Raw genomic sequence first — 24,947 nt, 5'->3', positions numbered from 1 at the left:
CACCAGCTCCAGTATCAACTAACAAAAGAGGCTATAAATTCACACACCCAATACGAAAAAGTTGGAATAACTTGCTAAGGAAGGCATCGAACGACGGAAAGCTGAGCTAGTCGGTAAGGATTCATTATGCAAAAAAGAGGTGAGGCATGCAGACAGAACACAAGAGAAGAGAAGTGGACAACACGAACGCCGACTATCAATTGAAGGGAGCACTGAGGCAAAAAATGAAAGAAGACGCAAAACTCATCTGCGCAAGCTCTGGAATGGCATCGCCACGTGTCAGTCGAGCACGTAGGCCGGCACATGTGCCCAACTGACACATGGTGATGCCATTCCGGAGCTTGCGCAGATTAGTTTTGTGTCGTCTTTCTTTTTTCGCCTCAGTGCTCCCTTCAGTTGACAGTGAGCGTTCGTGTTGTCCCCTTCTCTTCTCTTGTGTCCTGTCTGCATGCCTCACTTTTTTTGCATAAGGAAGGCAGTGTCTTCAAAAAAGGTCCCCATGTTGTTCCCATTAACAAAATTTATCTTACACGAGAGTCTGTCCTTGAGAAGCATGCCAACACGCATGTCGCAACTCATCTCTCAATTAGTAAAGCTTGCAAAACAAGTATGCCACCAGACAACTTTCTGTGGCAACGAAGGAAAACTTACAGGGGCAGAGCTACTGCATCTGTGATACTATGCCAAGTAGTCTGGCCAAGTTCGACAGGGCTTTCTGTTATAATTTCTCAGAGCAGACACTAAATCAGCATAGCTTGCTACTTGGTTTCACATTTGGCAATATGCAGAAGAATAAAGTGGAAAAATAAAATTTGTTTATTATGTTAAGTGGTACATTTTATGTCTTGTTTTAATAAAAGTATTGTAATAACTAACATGTTTATGTTTTCTGTTCTCCAGCTTAAACAATCGCAAATGAGACTTTGGGACTATTTCCACGAGCGCTGTCAGACATTTGCTTTGACTCCTTAGCATTCCCTTCATCGCCACAGAAAGTTGTGTCTGTGAGTATAGTTGGTTTTTCGTGTAAGAGTGAAGGTTGCACAACACAGGCTGTTAGGAAAAATAATGCAAAGAAAGGACCAAATTTCCTATCTTACACATTGTTTGAGCTTTCATTTGCCCCCTCCCCGATTAACCTGTGTGGCATTACCTTCGCTCAGTTTTTTTGTCTCTCACTCTCTTGCAGCAGCGAAGGGACTCCTTGTCCACACTAGCTGAACATACTTACCTTCCAGTTCTCTTGAGACCACTCTCCTCTCTTTCCTTTTCTTCCTCCTCCTCTGGAGAAAAAGCCGGTTCCTTTGAAGGCTCCTGCTTCTTGCGCCCTTCCTGACACCCACGCATGAAAGGAAAATATTGTCACCCACCCGAATGTAGCATGAAGCTACAAAGGAAACACACACTCGTTTGTCAGAAAGAAAGCTTCACAGCTGAGGAAAAATTCATCTTGGTCTGGGTTTCAAACCCAGGACCAACGCCTTTTTGGGGTGGTTGTGCTAGCTAATCACAGTGCAATGATGAATTAATTGATGACTCAAATAATCACCTAGACCTGAGTAAACAGCATTAAAATCCATGACATTAGGATGAGCTGTTACAATACTTCAGGGTGGTATCAGCACCTATCTTTCTTATCAGCGTCTTTTCTGGCTCACCAAGCCTCTTGTTATAATAAAAGGGGACATTTTGCTACTTCAGAAGGGTAACCTACGAATAATGCTTAGCTTAAAATTCCTCGTAAATATTCTCTCAATACATTGAGCAACACACCAAATAAATCTGAGCATTAAAGGACTATTACAGGGACTATTACTGCTGATAACCATTAAAGACATTAATATTATTCTAGTGGCTTGTTGCAATATGGATGAAGCTAATGCAGAGACTCCTATGGCCCTACGACATTCGAGATATGTTGGAAGTTATATTTGAACACTAATCAGACATTTCTTTTAAGAGTGCAGTGACTGTGGCTACAATGGGAGGAAGAAAGGAGCCCACCTGGGAGGGAACATGCTGCGGGGGCTCAATGCGGATGGAAGGATCCCAGGCACCTGGAGGCAGCACTGTGGCTGCGTCCAGGAACTCGTCAACTCCAGCCAGAAGGTGGTCTCTGTTTTTGGCCTTGAAAGCAACGTCATGGAAGACCTGAAAGAACAGGAGCGCTCACTTATTGCGACATCAGCCAGAGGAGTGACAAAAAAATGAAGAGGGCTACCATGTAGTCCCACGGTGAGAAACATGATATGAAAAATCATGGTGACGAATGGTGATAGGAACAGGAAAAGTGTCAGTCCCTCTTCACTTCAACCTTTATTCCATTATCAATTTGCCCCCTCAGTTAATTAATGCCACTAACTGCCAGCAACATGCTCAGGACACATATTGGGACTTGCAATAGCACTGTGGCAGAGCTGAGAAGGTGTGGTGAAAACTGTACAAACTGTCTTGCGAGTATGCCCAAGTTCTTTCATGTGGCGATAAACGCATTCCAAAGACAGACACATAGTGTTTATTTGAGACAATCAGCCCACTGACCACAAGAAACTATTTTTGTGGTTATCAACCTCCGCACAGCTTATGAAAAAATTTTTAAGCATGTGTATGAGTGAGTACAAAAACGTTTAGTCACTGTTTAGTCTAAAAGTTTGCTGTAAGAGCAAGAAAAATTATACTACAATGCCACACAGCCCATGTATCCTTTACCAATGCAAGCATAGTTATCTACTCTAAGCTTGCAAGGCTGTAAACCTTTTCAGGCCCAGTGTATGCACCCACAGACAACGGCTTTCATCCTTGTCGTTACTTAAACCAGGAATGATAAGCTATACATTCAGGCGACACTGTATGCCAAGCATGTAATCATCCTGTTAATTCACATCGGTTTTAAGAAAGATTGATACTTGGACTGCGATGTACCACTCCACTGTCACTGACAATGAAAAATGAATGTGTACATAGTACATTTCGAAAGGCACCAGATGAAGCAGCAATCCAGAATGAAAAGTTAACACGAGGAACTGCGATGTGATATTGGACAAACAAAAGACACATTTATCTGAACAAACCAGTGAGGTGGACTCTTTGCTTACATACATGGAGGTGCTGACGTGAGCGTGTGCCTGTTCCATCCGATCAAAGAAGTCATTTTTCAGGTTCATAAGAGAGTGGTTGACAATAAGAATTGACTTTATAAGGTATCGTGTCAATAAGAGGTTGTTGGGCCTGAGGAGGTTAATGAAAATTCTGCTTGCAGATATAAATACAGACACTGGCATTCCCTATAGGAGTAGCTGACATTGCTCATAGGCGCCTCTTCAGCATCATGTAAACCTGCAGCAGAAGGCACACTGTACACTCACCTCGTCAGACATGAGAATAGCAATGGCGCGGCCAATCTCGTGGTAGCGCACCATGTTGCCCTGAGGCCCAAGCAACAGGAACAGAAACCGAGTAGGCACGGGCACCTCAGTGAGGTCACCCAAGGGCACTGCGGCCGCCAACCGCACAAAGGCAGTAATTGGTCGTTCGAGGAAGTCGACTTCGCCAACGAGAATGTTGGACGCTTGGGCTCCTGGTGGGATTTTCTTCATGAATGCTTGGTTTAACTGCGCACACACAAGCCCAAGAGGTGTCAGTACTCACGAGGGATACATGTACCAGTGGCCACAGCACCAGTTGCGCATCCTTTGAAAGCAGGGCAGAAGGACAAAATGAAACTTATTGAAATAACGTAACCAGGTCCAAAACCATACTATAAGGTCAATTAATGAAATTAATAAGTGCTGAGCCCGATGTGAAGTGCTCGAGAGACATTTTTTGAAGGCTTGATTGAGAGCTAGGTGAGCTTTTTTTAAGGCACTTTGGTAAAGACATGTCTATTAAAGATATGCCCACAAAAAACTTATCTTGTTTCAACCCAATTATGAGTTGCTGTTAAATTGACAGAAATTTCCTGAAGCAGGAATTCAGAAAAGAAGAAAAAGCATCAGTAGCGTATTACATACCAAGTGCAACAAACAATAAAAAGACTATCCTTAGCCCTCTTCCCCAAAAATTGCAGTGTTCCTCCTGTGCCATGTTCTTAATTCATTTGTAACAAATAGAGCTCAAGCCATGTGTGTTTCCTCTGTCGCTATGCAAATATGTGCTGTTTATTTCCTAGTGCAGCTTACTGGCACTAGGTACTTTCATAAGTAATGTGCCATACACCTTTTCCCCGCAAGAATAGGCAAGACATGAATGATCTTCACATAAAAACCTGACAGAGGCTGGACCAGAATGAGAGGGACCCAGGACACACGCTAATCTAAACTGATCCTTCCCTTTGATTCATTGGTGTCTTCACCAGCCAGACATAATTTATTCGTTACATTTATTCTTTGCTCTTTCTATATAGTAGACTTCAATTGTTTCTTTTTCTTAATTTTTTGCCATCTTCATTTGCTAGAAATCAGCCAATTCTCCAACTTTTCACTATATTCTCGTGCTAGATTTAATTTGATTCCTTACAGCCCAATCACTCCTGTGTACCCCTCACTTCCATGCCTCACCTTGTAGAGCTAGCTACAATATCTCAAACCTCATAGTAGTGCATGATAACAATGAGCTTTGATTAAGCTGACCCTGTGTTGGAGGTCAGGAGAACTGGCATTGGTGGCAGCATCTGTCAGAGTGGAGCCGCTGTGTGCCAGTGCCGGGTGTGGAGCATGAATGTGAAGAGAATTGGAGCTGGGGCTCTGAGTCATGCCCTCTGTGTTGTTGCCAGAGCCACCTGTTCATAGAAAAAGGAACACCTCTGTTCAGTAACTATCACAACTCCTATGGCAACTGACAGGCTTTGATTACAACTTACGGTGTGCATTTTTTCTCATTAGAGAGACTGCTGATACAAGTGCAGCAATAAGGTGCCATGCGTCACTATAAGAATTGCTATTCTTAGTCAAGCTTTCCAAAAAATAGAAAACAAGCTGCCTGAGTCAAAAGTGATAAACAATAGTATCAAGAAAACTGCAGCATGTGAATGTGGACACAACAAAAAAATAAACACATATGATGGACAGTTGTGCTGATCTATCGATTGTTATCTGCACTAGTCACTGTCATAGACGTATATGTGCACTTTTTATGCACACATTTTTTTGCTTATGCAGTTTACTTCACGCTTCTATTCAACAAACTGGTCCATAGCAAAGCTTTGCCACATTAAGTAAAATGGTCCTCTCAATGGCTAGCCAGTGAGAGATATTACTCAGGCAATCTTGAGTTTGATTCCTAAATAAAGAAAAGTAAATAGTTATAACAAGTGAGAAGGCTGCACTAGTAACAGCAATTCTTATAATGAAGCACTGTTCTGTTAACTATAAGCATTATGTTGCTTACTTAGAAGCAAGAGCAAGCTGCTGTCACAAAGCGTTATATTGCAGAATTAAAGGAAAGCAGAAAATATATCAGACATTTCATTCATTCCACACAGGATCATCTTTCCACACATGTGCATACAAGAGCATATTACTAGCTTCAGGAGGTGAAAATGACATTGCACAGATAAGAACTGCAAATTACTGACTGAACACAGAACAGTTGTGCAGGTGCCAGACACAGAACAGGCCACAAGTCTCAGCACTTCTTGTACTGAACATAACAAAAGCACAACAGCATAGAACAGGACTTTTTTTTTCCTGCAGGCCTTGTGCTGTACAGAACAACCAATGATATTGAAGCAACAGCCCACACAGTAGAAGACTCCACTTGACAGGGCCTAAGTGCCAAGACACTTGTTGAAATGTCTACTTTGCTGAATTATTTAGACTAAATATCTGGCTAAGTAATCTATCAGTACCGAGAAAGTACCTGTAGATACGTCACATTATCCTTCACATGCAGTGTTGCTTTTTTGTCTCTAAAGCCGCCACTCGGTTACGACTCAAAGATTTCAGTCCTCCAAAGAAGAGAAATATTTGCGATTTGCACACTAAGACTGCACATAAAAAATTTATGTTACTAGATAACAACACATAAGGCCTATGAATATGCTATGTGTAAAGTGGAGTCTCCTTTTCATATACATACATACAGCAACCATGTTCACATGAATGCGACGAAAATCCAAAGCAGCATCATGTGACTTCTGTCACAAGCACGTAGTACTACTTTGAAAGAGTGAATTATTTCAGAGCAAGACATTAAAGCTACATAAGGTGCTGATTTGGCCATAAATAACTGTCACCAAAGACTAAAACTAGGGCTGTGTTTTTTACAATTGACTTCTATTGCTTCACTTTTCTTTGTACAACATAAATACAGAAGCTTCAGCATTCTGAGTGCCAATGGCAAACTTAAAATTTGCTGTAAGCAGGAACTTACAATATTTACTGCCATGATCAGCTAATGGTACTGATCAAGTGGAAGCACAAGTAAAATTGTATGGCAATGAATTTTGCCTATTGGCTGCATCTCTGACTTCATCCTGGCATAAGTGAGAATATATAACCTCTGAATATACAAGGACAAGCCATGGCCTGTTCACCTGTCGAAAGTTCAAGTAATGGTAGCAGAACTAACGTTGAAACTGACTTGAGATATAGTCCAAGTGTGCTTATTAGGCGCATGCAAAAAAAAAAATGGTCACATTTGATGCTCACGCTTTGGGCATCGCATTCATGGAAATAGGGCCCCACAGTCATTGACAAGGCCTGAACATGTGGGGTTAGCAGAGCTGGCAGTGCGCAAGATGAGAGAAGCTGAACAGGGTGTGGCCACCACCACAACACAGTGACAATATATCAGGCATGTGGTCGGTGTCAGGTTAGCTGCCAGTGCATTTGCGCAGCCTCCAAGGTGCCTTTGTTACCAGTAGCAGCTCCGGTTTCCTGGTCACCCTTCTGGAAATGCTCTCAACTCCGATGACCAAATTTTCGTCTAGATTGCAAAGGTTTTTCCAGCTTTACCCACAAAAAAATCACTGAGAAATTTAAGCTAAGGAAAAGGCAGAGAGGATCGTAGAAGTCTGGAAATGCCATTCAGGCTAGCTGTACATTTTGCCATATTCATAGCTTGTCAGGGTTGAAATTCAAGGATGCAACAACATGTGTAGCCTGCACAGCTTCATCCTGAGCAGTGACAAAGCTGCTTGAATGCCTTAGCTTAAAAACCAAGAAATTAACTGATCCTTTTAGGAGCATAGCTCTTCCTATGAAAGGTGTGCCTGAGAAGTTTCTCTTCCACATGCATTGCTGTTAATGCAACTTGCTCGGAAACACTGCAAGATTGAAAACTATCAGTGAGATATCGAGCCTAACTTTTAACGACAGAAAGCTGAGCTAGTTGGTAAGCATTCATTATGCAAAAAAGAGGTGAGGCGTGCAGACAGGACACAAGAGTAGAAAGGTGGACAGGTGAACAGAAAGACAGCGTTCGTGTTGTCCACCTTTCTACTTTTGTGTCCTGTCTGCACGCCTCACCTCTTTTTTGCCTAACTTTTAAATTGCTCAGTGCATGCTATACATTCTAGAAAAAGTACATAAGACGATGTTATGCAGTGGGCACCCAGAGAATAAAGACCACTGACCAGAGAAAGCGAATCTTGTCATTAGAGAGTTTTAGCAAGCCACTATTGCTCCACCTTTAGCACTACCAACCTCCGCCACCTGCTAGCTTTGAGCGCGCCAGCTAACTGAAGCCATGTTCAAGTGAGGCAGAACTTGGCTAGCATGCATTAAACTGGCAGGTGGCTAATACAGTAGCAGAAACAGTAGAGTGCAAGTGGTATGCTTAAGGTCTCCATTAACAGCAATGGCAAAACAAAACCTGTTCCAGATTCTGTGCAAGAGCCTTCCAGCAGGGTGGTGGTTTGGAATGCAGCCACAGACAAGACACATCAACAAGAGCGAGCGGTTGCATGTGTGCTTGTGAGGCACCTTTACCACAAAAGAGTTCTCTGAGGGTTCTGGTGGGACGCCAGCCTCCACGGTTTGTTGATTCGGCGTTTGTGACAGCTGGTGTCGTTGAGACCACCACAGACGATGGGTCGGGGTTAAGTGACGGACTAGAATCCTTGCCCCCGTTGGCTGGGTGTCAGTGTTGGTGTTCAACGCCAACCGAGGAAGAAAGAACAAGTGCAGAACAACAACGATGCGGTAAATGCGCCGCAGCACACACGAGCACCACAGTGGCAAGAATTTGTTTAAAGAAGGCATCATCAGAGGCCAACAGACTGTGACAGTCACAAAGCAGCACGATTTTTCATATGCAATATGCAACCTGGAACTTTCCTCATGAAATGCACTGTAGAATATGCTAATTTACTATGTTCACATCCATCAAATAGATCCTGACATTCCTTGTGAAAAAGCTTAATATGCAAGTAAGAACAACAGTCTCAAAGTAAACTATACCTTTGCTTTTTATATTATCTCAGATTATCTTTTCATGGCCAATTTTTTACTGCAACATGCAAAACATGACATTATTAAGAGACAAAACCTGAAGCACATGGGTGGGTTGGTGACTGTTTCTTTTCAGTATGACTCTAGCTCACAAAACATGTTTTTGTGTAGTCATTTGACAACTCACGAAAGGCAGTTCAGGGCAAGCACATCACACTGCTTGTAGCAAAAAACAATGACAAACTCTTTCTGGGGATCTTGCAGCACATTCCCAAACAGACTCACTTGTATGAAGCTGTCACAGAACACTTCATGTATGACGCCAACTGAAATTATTCCCACCAAATAGCATTAGCAATTTATGTTCACCATTGTTAAATAAACACACAGGTAATAATTAAATGCATGAGTGCCTACTCTGTTCATTTTGATCTTCCTACATGTCCTGCTGGCATCTATAATGTCACTGTAATATGAGTGTCAACAAGTTAATGCCAACAGATTTCTACAGCCCCCTAATAAACAATACCAATGATTAATTAAAACCAGGTAGCGGTCTCTTTGAATATGGACTTATTTGAGAATAATGCCAATAGTAATAGTATGAGTGATAGAATGGCAACCAGTTGTGGTGATATTACTAAATTTGAACTAAATCTTTGCTCTAAAATGAGCTGACAAGAAAAAAATTTGCTGAAGTTCCTCTCAATTGCTAACTCAAGCAGGCATCCAAACAACTTTCATGAATACCTCAACACCATTTGCATCAGAAACATTTTACCGCACAAGCAACTCAGTTTTATTTTGTAGCCTAAGCTAGCAAGAATGTACACATGAATCAAAAGGAGCGAGAACCAGACATAGCTTCACTATGCTAAAAATGCCACTAACTTTTAAAAAGCAGCCAGTACCGCCTATTATACAGTTAATTCAATTTCCCCTCATGCCACACACTGGAAGAATGAAAACTATAAAAATGCCTGATGATTCCAAAGCTTAGAAAGGGGAGGATTAAATTGTCAACTGCATGAGTTGGTAAGACATCAGAGCAAAAGAAGAGAGCAAATAGGACAGGGACATAAGGAAGGAACAATACACAGACGGATTTCATGGCAGCACATTTAGCTGCAAAAGCTTAAGAAACTACTCCAAAAGAAATGAAAGGCAAAATACAATTTAAGGAAGCCCAACTTCGATGATGATAGCAGGGGCGTATAACAGGCACTGACTACAAACTAAATTTCATATGTGTATCTACAAATTATTTAGAAGTTCTATATATCTTTGGCCCCTCAATATAAATTTAGTTGAAGGTTAGCCCCTGTCCTATGTTTCTTCTCAGACATACAGAACCAAACTGATGTACGGGAGAAAAAAAACTCAAGGCTGCATATATACTGGAACAGCAGCATAGCACAACAGCCCTGAGGATGGGCAAGGAATGTCACACAGGACTCGGGTGGGGTGCTTACTGTGAGCTCCGAACATGCTCTTGGAGGAATTGCGGCCGATGTCAGCGAGAGATCGAATCAGGGGCAGCCGCGAGCCTTTGTCTGTGCGGTGTCGCTCATGCTGATGTCGGTGACGGCGCAGGAGTACTTCTTTGGTACGCTCCAACTGCTCACCCGCAGGCAACTGACCACCATTCACCATGTTCTCCAATACCAGATCTGTGAGCAGTGTACACAGACAAAATGAGGAAGTCAGGTAGACAACCTAACAAAAGGAAGATAATGAAATGGTGTACAACAAATATTGAACAGGATCCATTCATTGGAGCTTGATTATCAAAGCCAAGCAATGCTCCCAGTAAATCTACTGAGGTATGAAGCTTTTCGGCTAGCTCTACTTGCAAATGCTATACAGGGTGTGTGGGCACTGTTCCTACACATAGCAAGAAGAAGTAAAAGAGCAGAAAACAAGGCTCTAGATCTGACGAAGTCACTGGTATGGTCACAGCACATCACAACTACAGCTCAGACAGTAAAAAGACATAAGTTAAGTCAAATCTCCTTTTTCTGTAACATGCCCAGGGCAAAGCATTATGTCTCTGACAATGACACAAAGTTATACTATGGACACAATGTTCTACAGTCGAACCTTGTTATAATGCAGTCGCATCCGACATGAAAAAATCTGTGACACATCCGATATTCATTATAAGCATATATTCAGTACCGGCTGATGCCAGCAAGAACATTTTTAGATTTACTTAGTTATATCCAATAATTGATTATGTTGTTGTTTGATTACTACAGAAGTTATACTATGCATCACCTCTCCGAGCAATCAAGAACTACTATTATAAACTCCACTCTTTGTATAGCAGAACTTTCTTGCCTTATGTTGTTGTGGTCACCACACTTTCCAAATGGAAATAAACACATATGTGCAGAAAACTACAAATAAAATAAGAGTTTTCACAAAGTAGTGTACCAGCTATATTCTCCAAGCTGCTGGCTTCCATGTCAAGCATGACGGTGCCATTCAGAATAAAGCTGCGTAGCTCCATTAACGAGTGAAGCGAGATGGTTGATACGTGTGGTTTGGACCATCGATCACCTCCTTCTTCCACATCCTCTTCAAACTTGATCCATCTGCATTGTTGCAGAAAGGAAAACTCAGTCAGAGGTGAGCAGCATGAAATTAGTGCGCACGCTTATTATATTTTTGCATTGCCCTCATAATGTGGTTCACTCACCCCCACATTCAGAAACGTACCTTAACTTGAAGCCCATGCTTGACTTGATTTTGATGACGCCTGTCGTCAACGCGCTACAGGAAACACAATGAGCACCATGGGCTCGTTCATGCCAGGTGTCGTATAAATCAAGTCAAGCATGGGCTTCAACTTAAGATGCATTTCTGAATACGGGGGTCAGTGCCCTGAAAAAAAAAGTACAAAATGAAACGTGCTGGAAGGCTTCCATGAAAACAAAACTTGCACTTTGGCAATCAATACAGAATGATAACCACAATTAACCCCGCACAAATCCCAAAAGCCGTTCCACACCAAAGAAAATTAAAAGAACTTGTTCACCTGTATTTCTAGCCATGGGGAGTGCATTTGTACAAAAAAAAGCAATGAAATTATATTTGAGTGAAAATTCATTAGTGTAGTAATTAGCTTATTATTAATTGGTTTTCCCATCTCTCCACAACTGAAACTTCACTTCAGTGTGTCAAAAACATTACTATTGCTTTGTGTGTTTCGCATGCTTAAATCAGCCATTTGCAATGTCAAACTTGGCATATCAACAATTGCATGTTGGGCATCGTGGGGTTAAAGTGTCCTTGCTCTCGTTTTGTTTAACCACACTGAATCATTAAAAGCTTTGTAGAGAATGTTTTGATATTCATACCAACAGACGCTAAGGATGTAGAAATCAGAATGAGGACAATAGATTAACCATAATTTTATGCCACTCCACTTTTGAGAGTCTTGTCTTCTGTAAATACAGTTAAACCTCGATATAACGAACTTCAATATAACGAAATTCTCGATATAACGAAGTATTTAAATTTTCGTAACCTTTTGTCCATAGAACACCATATAGTAAGAACCTCAATATAACGAAATGTGTTTGTATGCGATTTCAATATAACGAATTTTCACTGCCGCCACAAAAGAATGCTGAGGCCGAGACAATAAGTGGAAACTCCCGCGGACGCAGATTGTCAAATGATTAAATTACAAGCAGCTGCTTGCAAACGCACCTCTCAAATCGCGCGCCGCGCTGACAGCCGAAGTGGAGCCGCATCATGTTCCACATCAAGTCCAAGTGCGATAAGATCCTATCGCGCCCGGCGAACTGTGTGCTTTGGGTGCGAGTGAAAGTGTGCGAGGGTGAGAAAGAAAGACGGTTGCTTCGCACACGAGTGCCGCCTCCCCGCACGAGCAAAGGGAAAGAGGGGGAGGGGAGGGAGCTCGCGGTAACGCGATCAAGCGCGCGCGAGGGGCGATGCGGGAGGGGGGTTAAATTGGCGCGCGTCGCGATTTCTGGCGCACGGGTCGAGCGCGCATATATATATATATATATATATATATATATATATATATATATATATATATATATATATATATATATATATATATATATACGCAGCCGCGCACTCTGCATTATTAGGTAATCTGCCGCGTGTGTAGAGAGCGGGCGTGCTCAGACGGCATGGCATCATGTGACCTGTCTTCCTGCGCGCTTAGTACTGAAGGTTGCGTAATCTCGAGTTTCGGTGACCCGTTGGGGCGAGAGGCAGACGAAGCATTCGCTCCCCGCTGCGGGCGCTTTTCCTGATAACGCCATCGCAGTGCGGGCCCGTGACGCTATCAGCCGCGGGGGCGGAGTGCACGCGAAAGAGTGACTGGCTTCCCTTAATTCGTATCGCCGACGATATCGTCGACGTACGTGGCATGAAACCGTACCATACGTCGCTGACTCCCAAATTCATCAAAATGAACTATTTTATTATTCAAATTTGCTTTTTTCGATTGCCCGGTAATTTTGAAATTTCTGCGGTCCCTTTTCATGTGGAAGAAAAAAATTCGATCGACGATTGTACTTATTTGCATAAAAGGTCGAATTTCAATACAACGAAATTTCGATATAACGATGCAAATTGCCGATTTTTACCACTTCGTTATATCGAGGTTTAACTATATAACCGGAACTACAATGAAGTCTCGGTATGTCCGGGGCAAAGAACTACTGCATTAAGCCGAATTCAAGCATCCTGCTCTCTTTTGGCAGCTGTAGTTCAGAAAAAGGCATATTATTGCATTCAAAATTTATTCAATTCTAAGCACTCTTTCTCATTCATTGAAGACAAGTTACACAGCATGGTTTTAACAAAGACACAGAGTTACAAAGGAAGATCACGCACACCATCTCTATGTACTTCAAAGTATCCATGCATAAAGGGAAATATGTAACTAGTCATTTTGAGTTAATATGGTATGCAGCGCAACTTGGAGTATCCGAAACAATGCCTAATAATGTGCATTTAGAATTCATTAGAGAGTAGAATAGGGGCTCCAATAGTTTGGGGCCCCAAATAGCTTTGCGGGTGTTAGCGTTGGGGCATGCAGGTGCAGAGAGCTTTAGAATAGGGCTTTGCGTTTGCGGATAGCGTCTTGCGCTAACAACGCCACTGCAGCATCAAAGAAAAGCCATTAGAAATAATTCAGTAAAACATACCATTTTATGATAGGAATAGTAATTTTCACTTGCGTGTATTCACATTTAATTACAATTTGGATGTTATTCTGTAAGCAGCATACAATTAGTTGCGCTTAGTTTTGAACAAACCAACTTTACATGCCTTCACCAGCCAAGCTTAGCCGTGTTAGGCCTACGAGCCATAAAATCCACAATAGAATTTGGAATCAGCGGCGTCTAATGAATCAATCTTCATAACGCACGCTTAACGCACGACAACCGCAGTCACTTCTCCTATATATAGCTTGCGAACTTCACGCGGTGCCACGAATCGAACCCAGTTTGGTGCTAGGTTAGAGCCGTCGCTTCGATGGGTGCCGCCATGTTTGCTGATGTAAAGCTTTTCGGGCCGCTATTTGGGCTCCCGCTAAATCGGTGAAATAGCGTTCCCAACGCACAACCGAAATGCAGTTTGCGTCTTGCGCATGCGCAGTGGCTTTGACGCTGTTTCTTTGGGGCCCCTATTCTAAAACTCTCTACTGAAGACTACTATAAAAATAGAAAGATATCCTTGTGCGGAGGACACCATAATGCTAAAATGAATTTAAAACAGCAATGACAAAAGAGAGGCTCATTATTCCACTAGAAAGTTTCTTTTACATTTATGACACTGCCGAGCCTAACTTACCAGTGGTATGTTGTTAAAACATGCCATTCCACGTACTTTTATCACTTACTAGACTGCTACAACTAACAATACAAACCCACAAATAATAATATACGCTCTAAATACCTTCCTATTTGTTTTTGACAACCCTAAGGCTCTCTCCTAAGCATTGAAGCCCTTGGTACGATATGTGCAGTCACTTCTTCATCAGTGATATAATCCTCATGCGGGAGGAAAGCCCATTTTCACCCATGCTAACTGCTGCTCACCCACACAAAGGGGAAGAAGTGAGGCACAAAACAAGATGTACACATTTCTAGTAAAACCTCCTTATTTGAAGCCACTCAGATATCACAAGGCCTGCTTTATATCGGCGGTATAGGCAGGGTCTCTAGTAACAACACCATAAGCTATTCCCCGCTGTACTTTCAGTCAATTCACATGGCTGTAAAAAACCTGTAGTAGTAATAAAGTGTATACAACATGCAAGCACTGCTGACTGATGAAAGCAACATTTTATTTTTGAGATTATTTTTATTGAGAAAAAAGAAAGGAAATGTAAGAAACACAAAACTCCCCTCTGACATCTGGTGTTCACTGTCTCACCAGAGTCAGTGCCGCACATCTTCTACATTATGTTCGAACGTGCAAGGCAAAGCAAGCCCGACGTAAGGGTGTAATCATCATTCTATATTAGCAGCACTGACCTCGCTGCTTCTCTCCACTCCATCTCATCCCCTTCAGCGCAAAGGATCTCCATCTCACTGAAGAGCGGATGTGCTTCGTGTAGGCCATCTTCTTCCTCTCCGAGGATAAAGTGGACCCGCTCCGCTGGGGGAGTAACTGCATGTCGAACACAAACACACCAGTGTGCACATATAATCCATGGCAAACGGGCAGACAGCTATCTAAAAAGAGGACCAAATAACCAGTAAAGCTTGTACGAGAATAGTGCAGACAGAGCATGACATATGTCCCCTAAGAATGTGAGCAGGTAATTGTTTCTTAGAAACAATTACTTACAAGTGTACATAACCATGAAAGGCATGGTAAGACTTCACATAACTGAAGGGAAAGCATTTGCCAGAACAGAATAGCAATAAACCTGACCACATGCAAAAGGATTCAACTGAATGAATAAGATTTTGGATATCTGAACCTGCAAGATATACATAATATGGGTATTGATGGAACCAAGTTCCTACGATTCTGGTACAGATGAATAAGATACAAGGACAACATTTCAGCAGGAAATGCTGACTCATCACACAAGTGCAAGGGTGCTATGTTGAACCAATAGAAATTGCAATTCCTGTACTGTTTCGTTTATAGGTACATATATCCACTTGCACTATATAGTTGTTGCTATATATATCTTTTCTGATTACTTTCACTCCTAAATTGCTTCTGCTTTTATCTCCATGTGCACATGCCTTTACTTACACTACCAGTGATACATACTTATGTAGCTTTTACTATTGCATTTCAGGTTATTAAAGAATACCTCAGATAGCTCTGCTATGAGTACTGCTATTTTAAGTGTGTCTAGCCATGTTGTACATAAAAGAATTAGTGTAAAATAGATATGAAGCTTAGAATTACAGAAAGTTGCGCAAGATGGTTGAGATTGCAAGTGTACTCCTCAATTTGCAGTAAGTTTCATAGGAGCAAAGAAGTGCGCCTTATATTCGAGGTGTGGCATTCCATCCATTGTAGTATCGTATGTGTAATTCAGTCGTCATGCCTAAATCGTACTTTTTCGTAAGTGCCTATGCGTGTCCATGAGCGATGGGCTGGCACTGCCGATTCCCTTGAATATGCACAGAGAAGTCTTGTGTCTTAATTTTTTTTCCACTACTACGTAGCCTTTCAATTGACAGTCAGGAGTTTGTGTTGTCCTTTTTGTTTTTGTGTCTGTGTGTCATGCACCTGCCTTTCCATACCATGATTGTGCAAATAAGGTTGTATGGCATTGTCTTCAACTTCGCATGCAAACTCGCAAAACATTAGCCTAATCTTACGAGCTAGAAACTATCAGTTTCATTTAACCTTTAGGATGCCAGGCTTGACATCTTTAGATTAAAATGCTTTACACAAAGCACAGATTGCCCATCCAACCAGAGAAAACTGATATGCTCATGAGACTGCATGAGCAGTAGTCCTGTGTGGTTCAGACAGCCACCTTACACCCATATACAGCAGTCTAGCTGGGAGACGCTACTTTCTATGTGGTCCCAATGGCCAGATGCGCAAGTCGAAAGAAATCAACCAGATCACATCTATTTGCAGGCTCCCCTTTCAGTTGCCCCTATGAACTCTCACTGCCCACACCCCCCTCCACCCAAATTGAGTCCCTTGAACTTCCTGCCCTCAGATAAGTGACTCTAGATGAGAGTTAATAGCCAGCGCCATTCGCACACAATTGGAGCCTTAGAACTGAGAAAAATGAAAATAGTAGCCGAGTGCCTTGATGCAAGCACTAGACACTGGCAGAGCAAAACTGATCAGTTGCAAAATACACGACGTGCAGCAGCTCACATTTAATGTACCTTTAAGCAGAAGTACACAAGCCATGGCTACCACAAAAAAAAAAAGAAAGAAGAAATGAATTTCTTCACAAGTGTAGATCTATAGCAAAGAAATGAGAAATGTGCCACAACCATTTTCACCTGCGTGCCTAGGCTGCAGCAAAGTTCAGCTTCTCTGTACTTTTGCTCGACCATGCATGCAAAAAGGCTGGACATGCTACAAACATATCGACATGCTGATTCTACCATAGCCATGCGATACATAAATGAGGTAGACTCTATGACACTTTCTTCAAATGCAGCTGCCTTAACTTCCTCCCACCTCTCTATTAATCTCATTTTGTCATTGGAAACATGCTCAATCAAGACCAGTCCAGCAAATACCACTTAATTGTGACTTTTTTCCAGTCATAAGAAACCATGCACAGCCACTTTTCTTGTTTTGTTTCTTCTTGTCGATTACCAACAATGGCTTCAGCTTAACCATTCAAATCAACCAGCGATGGTTCTCATACCTAGTGACACCCTAGTGCATTTGATGAAAGCTTCTGGAGGCTGCAACATAATAATGCACCATAATTTACTTCCTGCAGTTAAAACGTTATGCAAGAAATCAGACACAGAGAAGGTGCTAGAAAGCTTCCTTCCTGTCTGTCTTTCCCAATGTCTTTCCTGTCTGTCAGATTTCTTCCACAAACTTTAAACAATGGTAAACAATTTTATCAATCAACAAGCATGCATTTCAGCGTTGAATTGCGCAAGACATGGCGTAGCCAGGGGGTGACACACTGGGCACATGCCTCCACTCCTTCCCCTCCCCGGAATTTCTGTATTAGTATGCAGTCTACCCTGCCCCGTTCCTCCCTCCTTCACCTGTTCCTGCCTCGGTCAAGAGGGTGCCCTCCCTCCCCCCATCGAAAAATATTTCTGGCTATGCCACTGGTGTAACGTTTAAGAAGATGTGAATGGGGGTGGGTGCTGCAGAGTTAGGACACTAAAGCATCTTCGTTAAAAAATATTGGTTTTACTGGTGGTTACAACATAATGTCAAACTGATGTATTTATTAGTGCCGAAGTTGTACAACTTAGCTACTCTGCAAAGTTATGTGATAGCCAGAAACTCCTGTTCACAGGCCACATTTACATTTATAATCAAAAGCCTCTATAAGCCATTTCACAATTTCAGTGCTTTCAGCTCCAATCATTCAGAGAGGGAGAGGTAAATGAGAGGTTAGTTAGAATAGTTCCTTCTTTTATTCCAGTGGCATTTTTTCACCACCGATTGCTATGGCGCCACGCTGCCTATTGGCCAAGGTACCACCGAAATGCTCCCAACCGATGGTAAAGCACTTTGGCTGGCCTGCGTAGCCTGCGTAGCCAGCACCCCCTCGCCACCCGCACTGTTTTTGGACTCCGACGAGCGGTGGCCAATGTCGGCCCATTCCAGCAGTGCTGCAAATTATATTTGCAGGCTGAACAACTAACATTTGCAAGAATATCTAGGGAAACCTAGGGCAACCTTTTATGCGAGTTACGGGAAACTGGCTTCGGGGGTTGTCGGCACTGCATTCCAGATTGACCCTAGAGTTTAGGGTAAATTGCTACCTTTGGTAGCACATGCTGTAACTCCAGGTTGAACACTGCGCCAAGCATCGCAGCAGCCGAGCGATGAACTTACTTGATCGGTGGTTGCCGTCGCCGGCGGCGCCTTCGTCCTTGCGGGCGTGACCATTCTTGTGGTGGTGCCGGTGGTGCCTGCGGTGGCCGCGCCGGCGGTAACCAGGCACGTGCAACCCAACATACACCGTGTGAGCTCGGTGACCTGCGATTCACAATCGACATCGCGCCACATCACCGCAGGTAAGAGACATCAAAAACACAAAAATGCGGCTGACCGCGGCAACATGTGAAGTCGCGCAATATGTGAAGGAGCCCGTTTAGACAAGTTACTAAGTGAAAATAAACCAATATATTTTGGGGCACATTTTCTTTCCTTTTCTTCTTTTTTGGATAAGGGTATTTCAAAACTTGTTAACGATAGCCTCAGATCACGTACTAAGACGTGACTTTGCACGACTATAATAAACCTGGACGATAAAGCTTCACGTGACAGATGGACAGACGTAGTTCTAATTAGATGTTTTCGCCCCATTTCTTTTTTTCTCTCTCTCTTCTTTTTCATGTAAGAAGGTTAATAGCTACACTATATGTTAACTCACACAAAAGCAAGCACGCAATAAAGCAAGTCTTGTTGCGCAAATAAGGTATGAAAGAGAATGTGGTGCAATTTACACACATATACACACAAAAGCCAATGTTACTTAAGCAACCCAACTTACATATGTAATGTCTCGCAGATGAAAATTTTCGAGTCCAACTTACACAGAGAATGGGGAGATCTCAGTGAAATTTGTATAGTACATTCTAGTGTGTGGGCAATCAGCCCGTTTGTCAAATGGTGTGTGCACTCCAAATCTGTACGCTCGAGCGGATCCCTTAGACAAGGCTGGCTTGCCTGATGTCGTAATGTCAGCAAGAGGAGCAGCAGCGCATGCCAGTTGCCAGCATCTTGAAAATTCGTTTTTTACTGCGAAGCTGTATACCTCTACTATCCAAGGAAATTTTTGTGTCGTTGGCGTGGTCAGCAAAAAGTCCCCATACGTGGGCCGATCCCGAAGATGGTGCAATACCGGCCCGACCCCCAGCGGAGGCGAGGCAGGCGTTAAGCACTCCTCATACGTGCACCGATCCCGAAGACAGTACAATACAGGCCCGACCCGCGGCGGAGGTAAAGCAGGCGTTAAGCTTTCCCCATACGTGGGCCGATCCCGAAAATAGTGCAATACCGGCTCGACCAGCGGCGGAGGTGAAGCAGGCGTTAAGCCCTCCCCATACGTGGGCCGATACCGAAGATAGTGAAATGCCCAGCCGTCCCGCAGCGGAGGTGAAGCAGGCGTTAAGCACTCCCCATACGTGGTCTGAACCCGAAGATAGTGCAATGCCGGGCCGACCCGCGGCGAAGGTGCGGTTCGCCATTACGGGGCCCACATACACAGCTTCGCGGGTCATTCTTCTTCACAGAGTGGATGGGCACAGAATTTTTCAAACAAAATTCAGCTGCTTATCGGGAGCGTTGAAGCGCGCGCAGTCAAAGATAAGCATTCATTATATGGTACTCGATCAGTCTCACGCTCACCTTCAAAGTCCTTGTCCGTGTAGCTTGGGTGAGAGGTCAGAGCTCCCGGGTCCTTGGGAGCTTCGTCCTGGTTTCCCGTCTCCATCTTCTTCTGCTTCTGCCACGGTCTGCGCAGAAGAGGTGACGGGTCATTACAACTTATTACAAGGCAGCTTCTCATATATGGACGATCACTGCACTGCTGCAGGTACGCAAAGTTATTGTGTCAACTTTGTCGCGCGCTATTTCTTTTCTGCAGTCACGTAGTTTATCCAACCCGTACCACGACAACTATGAATGTAGTTCATTCCTTTAAAAAACAAAAAAACGAAAGAAAGAAAGAAACAGCGCCTTGCAGTGCATACTTGGTACAACAGCTTCCAAAACGAAACAACCTCGAACACGTTTCGTTAGACCATTTTACGTGCACTACTGCGCGATCCGACGTCACGGTTCGGGCCGTTCTTCTGGTAACTGAAATCGAAACTTTGCCTGCGATGTGTCTGCGCTGCCATGGAGTTTAGTATGCGCGCAGCAGTATAGTGTACACAGAAGCTTTTTCGTTCCGGTTCAGCGAAAACGCTTTACTTCAAGTTCATCTCGATTTGGAGCGAAAAAATAGCGGTTCAAACCGGTCTATGATCGTTTGAGTTAAGCAGCATAAATTAATTTTGTGCAAGGAGTCACCGGTGCTGCACGGAAACGCAGAAAAAATTATATGCGTGCTGTTCCTTATGCCGCGCACGCGCCCACGCACACATTTTCATTTAAATTTACCGCATAAAACGCCAGCTTAATCGAGTGCCAGCTACTACTAACCGCCGTAATCTCTGACGTCACGAGCAGATGTCGCATGAATAATAATAAGAACAAGGTATAGCCACCCGTCTACTAGAAGCATAGGCCACCCGTAACACGTACGTGACACTTACATTTTTCGTTGACAGAAAATAATGTAAAAAATCTGTCTTTTTTTTTTTCCAGAGAAGAGAAACAATGCCTAGCCAGTAGCAAGCAGGGATAATGGCATCAGGTGGATTTAGCTTTCGGCCATAAACCCAATATCTGAGCTCAACATAGCATGGTTTACGGAACTGCAGCAGACAGCGCGGCGGCACGAGAAATGCGGGCATGCCGAGTTGATATATATATATATATATATATATATATATATATATATATATATATATATATATATATTCCGAAGCCGTGCTTCGCCTTAACACGTGGAACTGGTTTTCCTCGTGGCACTTCAGCGGAAATGCTGCACGCCTCACCGTCAGCCAATCCGACAAAGAGTGAACGCTGGCGGTAGCGACGCCCAGCCACAACCTACACACACTAAATATATTTCGCGATGGAGAAGTCCGGCTGGCAGTTGTAGCCACAAAAAATGCAATCGCGAGTCGGTAAAGTCCGCGAAGAGGAAGAGGCGCTTCTTTGGGGATCACGCCTCAGCGCCAAAGTCCGTTGTCGATCGAGTTGAAGTTGCCATGCCACAGCCGTTCCTGTCACCGGAATGGGCAAACGTGTAGCCGCGCATTAGCGACAAAGCGAGCAGCTCCGCCGGAACTGCCGTTACAAGAATTAGGAAGGCCGCAGTGGCCCGGCAACTGCGATGTCGAGCTCATATTTGTGAGCGTGTTGGCCCGAGTTCTCAATTTATTTAAGATACAAACTGCGCGCGTGAGATCCGTGACGCAGGCCGAACTATGCACACACACTGTAAGGCCGCCTTTCCATTCCGGAATATATCGCATCGAACACGTAGCTGTTTGTTGGTAAGTGTGTACAGCGCCTCGAAAAGCCGCAAGTTAGGGCTCTGTTTTATGTAGCGGCGTGAGAAACACGGAGCAGAGCCCAGGCTGCCCGTCGTGGCTCGAACAAGAAACTAAGGAGCGCCTGAAAAAGCATGGCCAATGCACAAGCTCTATCATTCGATTCCGCTTGGACTTAAGCGCGCCCATATTGCGCTGTTTTCAAGGGGCCAAACGATAGGCAAACATATTCAACAACGTCAAACCAAAATAGTACAGCCTCGTCAAACGTCTGTTTGTCAACTTCGCATAATCGTGCACGCTATACCGATATAGGATGCTCGAGCATTCGTATGTGCATTCCGCGCACTCAAGAAAAGAGAAATCGAAAGAGCAAAACGCGAAAGAGAAATCTCGAAAACCTATCAGGTCCCTAAATGTATTTCAGTCAACCTTCGCTTCTCTTGACAGCAAGTGATGCGAGTTTCTCGATAGCGCGGTTCGATCAGTTAGTGTGACATTAACAAAAGCTTCTGCGCATGTGCTTCATTTGGCTTGGTAGAAAACAAGTCACTCGTAATTCCCTGCAGCCTGTGTACCGCGTTAAGCTTTTATTTTTATTCATTATTACATAGCTTGCCCTGCGGCATAAAACGTTTGGTACATATAAGTTACACAGGGTGTCCCAGCTAACTTCAGCCAGAGTTTAAGAATATGCAAATGCCGCGCAGCTGGACAGAACAAAGGTAATGTTGTTTGCCGTCGGTTGGAGATACTCAAACTATTTTTTTTTCATACCGCCCAATTAGATAATCAGTCCTAATTCATTGATCAACTTCTCAAATATTATAATTATATGCAAAGTGTCAGTGACAACGTTGTTGGGGGAGACGAAAAACTCCCGATACAGCTTTCTCGATACGTGCTACATAAAAGTGTTTTTCCGAGCGTGAAAGAAGCCCGCGAATGCACGCAAAGTGCCTCAAGCGGCCAGTCGCACGGCAATTTTGCGTGCGTTTGCGGACTTCTTTCACGCTCGGAAAACACTTTTATGTAGCACGTATCGAGAAAGCTGTATCGGGAGTTTTTCGTGTCGCTCTACAACGTTGTCACTGACACTTTGCATATAATTATAATATTTGAGAAGTTGATCAATTAATTAGGACTGATTATCTAATTAGGCGGAATGAATAAAGATAGAGTATCTCCAAGTAATAGCAAATAACATTACATTTGTTGTGTCCAGCTACGCGGCATTTGCATATCATAAAGCTCTGGCTAAACTTAGCTGGGTCACCCTGTACACATGGATAGTCGGCTTTGCCCGATTACATTTAACATTACATTTAATCTATGGTGTGGACCACAGGCTCGGGTGTAGCCCAACTTTCGACAGGTACGCTGTAAAGTAATTAACAACCCTAAAAGTGAAAAAAGGGTGTAAATGTGTCTATAACTCACACCCCGCGGATGTCCGTTGTATAAATCACACCCTAAGAGTGTGAGTTACAGACACATTTACACCCTTTTTCACGTTTAAGGGTGTAAATTATTTTACACCGTGTACGAGGCGGCGCCTCGAGCGCAGTCCTTGACGGGCGTAAGGCTTCTTGCGCTGCGGCGCCCTTTCGCCGATTTCACCACGTTCTCCCGCGTGCGCTCTCTTCATGCCGGTAAGCGGTACCAGCCGTACCAGCGCAGTGCGTGATCGCGCCCATCTCATTCGCAGTTCGACGCGGGCGACTGCACGCACTCCCGATTCTCGAGTGGAGGTGCGCTGCCAGAGATCGAGGCGTCGCCGCGCGTCCCGAGAAGCTCGTCTCCCCGTCCGTACACCGATCACGCGCGCGCGTCTAATCTTCCACTCGGAGAGCGGCGAGGCCGGTAAGGCCGGTCGCGACGCGCAGCTGCACTCTCGGCGACATCTCTTCGGCGATTACGCGCCAACCGGAAAGAAAAACAACGAAAACGCCGAAGTGGATAAACAGGCTTTGCATTTGAAGCGGACGCACGCGTACGGACGGAAAATGTGACGTGGTATAACGGCGAAGCCGCCCATGACGTCGCGCTCAAGTCACCCTTTATACAGCGAGGCCCACATCGCCTCCACGCAGCAACAGCGACCGCGGCGGGCTATACAAAGACCGGATCGACTGCATATGAGGAAGTTAGTTTTCGTGCATGCGTGCCAGTGTGTGCGTGTGTTAGGCGGCCATATGGCCTCTTCTTTCGGGGCGAAGCCTTCTTGAAGAGCCCTCCCGGATTTTCCCGATTGTGGCTGCCGCCTGCTGTCTTGCCGAATAGTTCACGCTTTAAAAAAAAAATAAAAACATTACGTGCCCGATGGCGGTATCGAACCTCGGTCCGCTATCACAGCAGCTCCATGCTCTAACTATAAGGCCGAAATTTCTCTCTCTCTCTCTCCTCCATTCTTATTACACACACATGGATCATCAACCATTAGGCCACACTCACACTACTTTCGTTGCCAGCGCCAACAAGCTCCTCGATATGATCGTGTCATGCGTCACAGTGCGTGCGTAGCGCGAGAGCACATCTGCGCGCGCCATTTTCCTTTACGCCAATGACGCATGAATTAAGTAGGAAAATTTATAGCATTACCCGATTCATGCAGGAAAGTTTCGCTTCACATGGATTCGAAGATGTGCGCTGGATCTGCAGGCGTATTAATGCGAAACGTTATTTGCCTCATTCTTGGCACTTTGCGGTATAGGTAGGTTTCTGTCACGCCTGGTTTTCATTAAAAATAATAAAAAAGGTGACCGACTCACAAATTTAACCTCTGATATCGAGCACAGCAGCTCGGTGCTATAACCCGCGATCACACTCATACTTCCCCCGTTCCAAAACCAGCTAGCCCATTGAAACAGTCCGCGCGTGCGTGGCGTGCCACATTCCTGACTTTCTCAGGGACCAGCCCACGTTCCCCAGCACATTCCTCGCAGCAGCTAACGCTACGTAGAAACTGTGCAAAAACTGTGCAACGTCGTACGGACTTTATGATCACAAAAGTTAATCATGTTTTAACGTTTCTTCGCCGGAGTACAAATGTCATAGTCGTTTCCGCACATACACCTCGTCATGACGTCACAACCCGCCTTTCTCTCGCTTACGCCTTCGTGCACTATCCATGTAGAACCCAGCAATCACCATGTCGTATAAGCTCGCGTCGAACGGCCGGTGTGTGTCCATGGGAAGTGTGCCGCCGCCGCTATACGATCGTCTTCAACGCGGTCGTCGTCATACACCACGC

General features: G+C 44.0%; 1 protein-coding gene across 12 annotated transcripts in view; it reads right to left on the bottom strand.

The window, feature by feature from the left end:
- The window catches only part of Ndae1 (Na[+]-driven anion exchanger 1), a 248,863-nt gene that overhangs the window by 44,990 nt on the left and 178,926 nt on the right, over positions 1 to 24,947 (bottom strand). For 11 of the 12 annotated variants that reach the window (XM_065453181.1, XM_065453180.1, XM_065453183.2 and 8 more), the window contains exons 2-11: positions 19,938 to 20,044; positions 18,420 to 18,563; positions 14,921 to 15,056; positions 10,827 to 10,987; positions 9,863 to 10,060; positions 7,929 to 8,072; positions 4,629 to 4,777; positions 3,366 to 3,611; positions 2,005 to 2,151; positions 1,232 to 1,332 (exon numbers count right to left, since the gene is read on the bottom strand). In XM_065453181.1, the coding sequence (XP_065309253.1) occupies positions 1,232 to 1,332; positions 2,005 to 2,151; positions 3,366 to 3,611; positions 4,629 to 4,777; positions 7,929 to 8,072; positions 9,863 to 10,060; positions 10,827 to 10,987; positions 14,921 to 15,056; positions 18,420 to 18,563; positions 19,938 to 20,022 (1,511 nt within the window). In that variant the 5' untranslated portion in view covers positions 20,023 to 20,044. The remainder of the gene's footprint in view (positions 1 to 1,231; positions 1,333 to 2,004; positions 2,152 to 3,365; positions 3,612 to 4,628; positions 4,778 to 7,928; positions 8,073 to 9,862; positions 10,061 to 10,826; positions 10,988 to 14,920; positions 15,057 to 18,419; positions 18,564 to 19,937; positions 20,045 to 24,947) is intronic. The other variant, XM_065453184.2, reaches the window with a different exon arrangement.

Source organism: Dermacentor albipictus, chromosome 1 (genome assembly GCF_038994185.2).
Source record: "Dermacentor albipictus isolate Rhodes 1998 colony chromosome 1, USDA_Dalb.pri_finalv2, whole genome shotgun sequence".
NCBI lineage: Eukaryota > Metazoa > Arthropoda > Arachnida > Ixodida > Ixodidae > Dermacentor > Dermacentor albipictus.
Note: the sequence above shows the minus strand (reverse complement) of the source record. Positions and strands in the feature narration are given on the sequence as shown.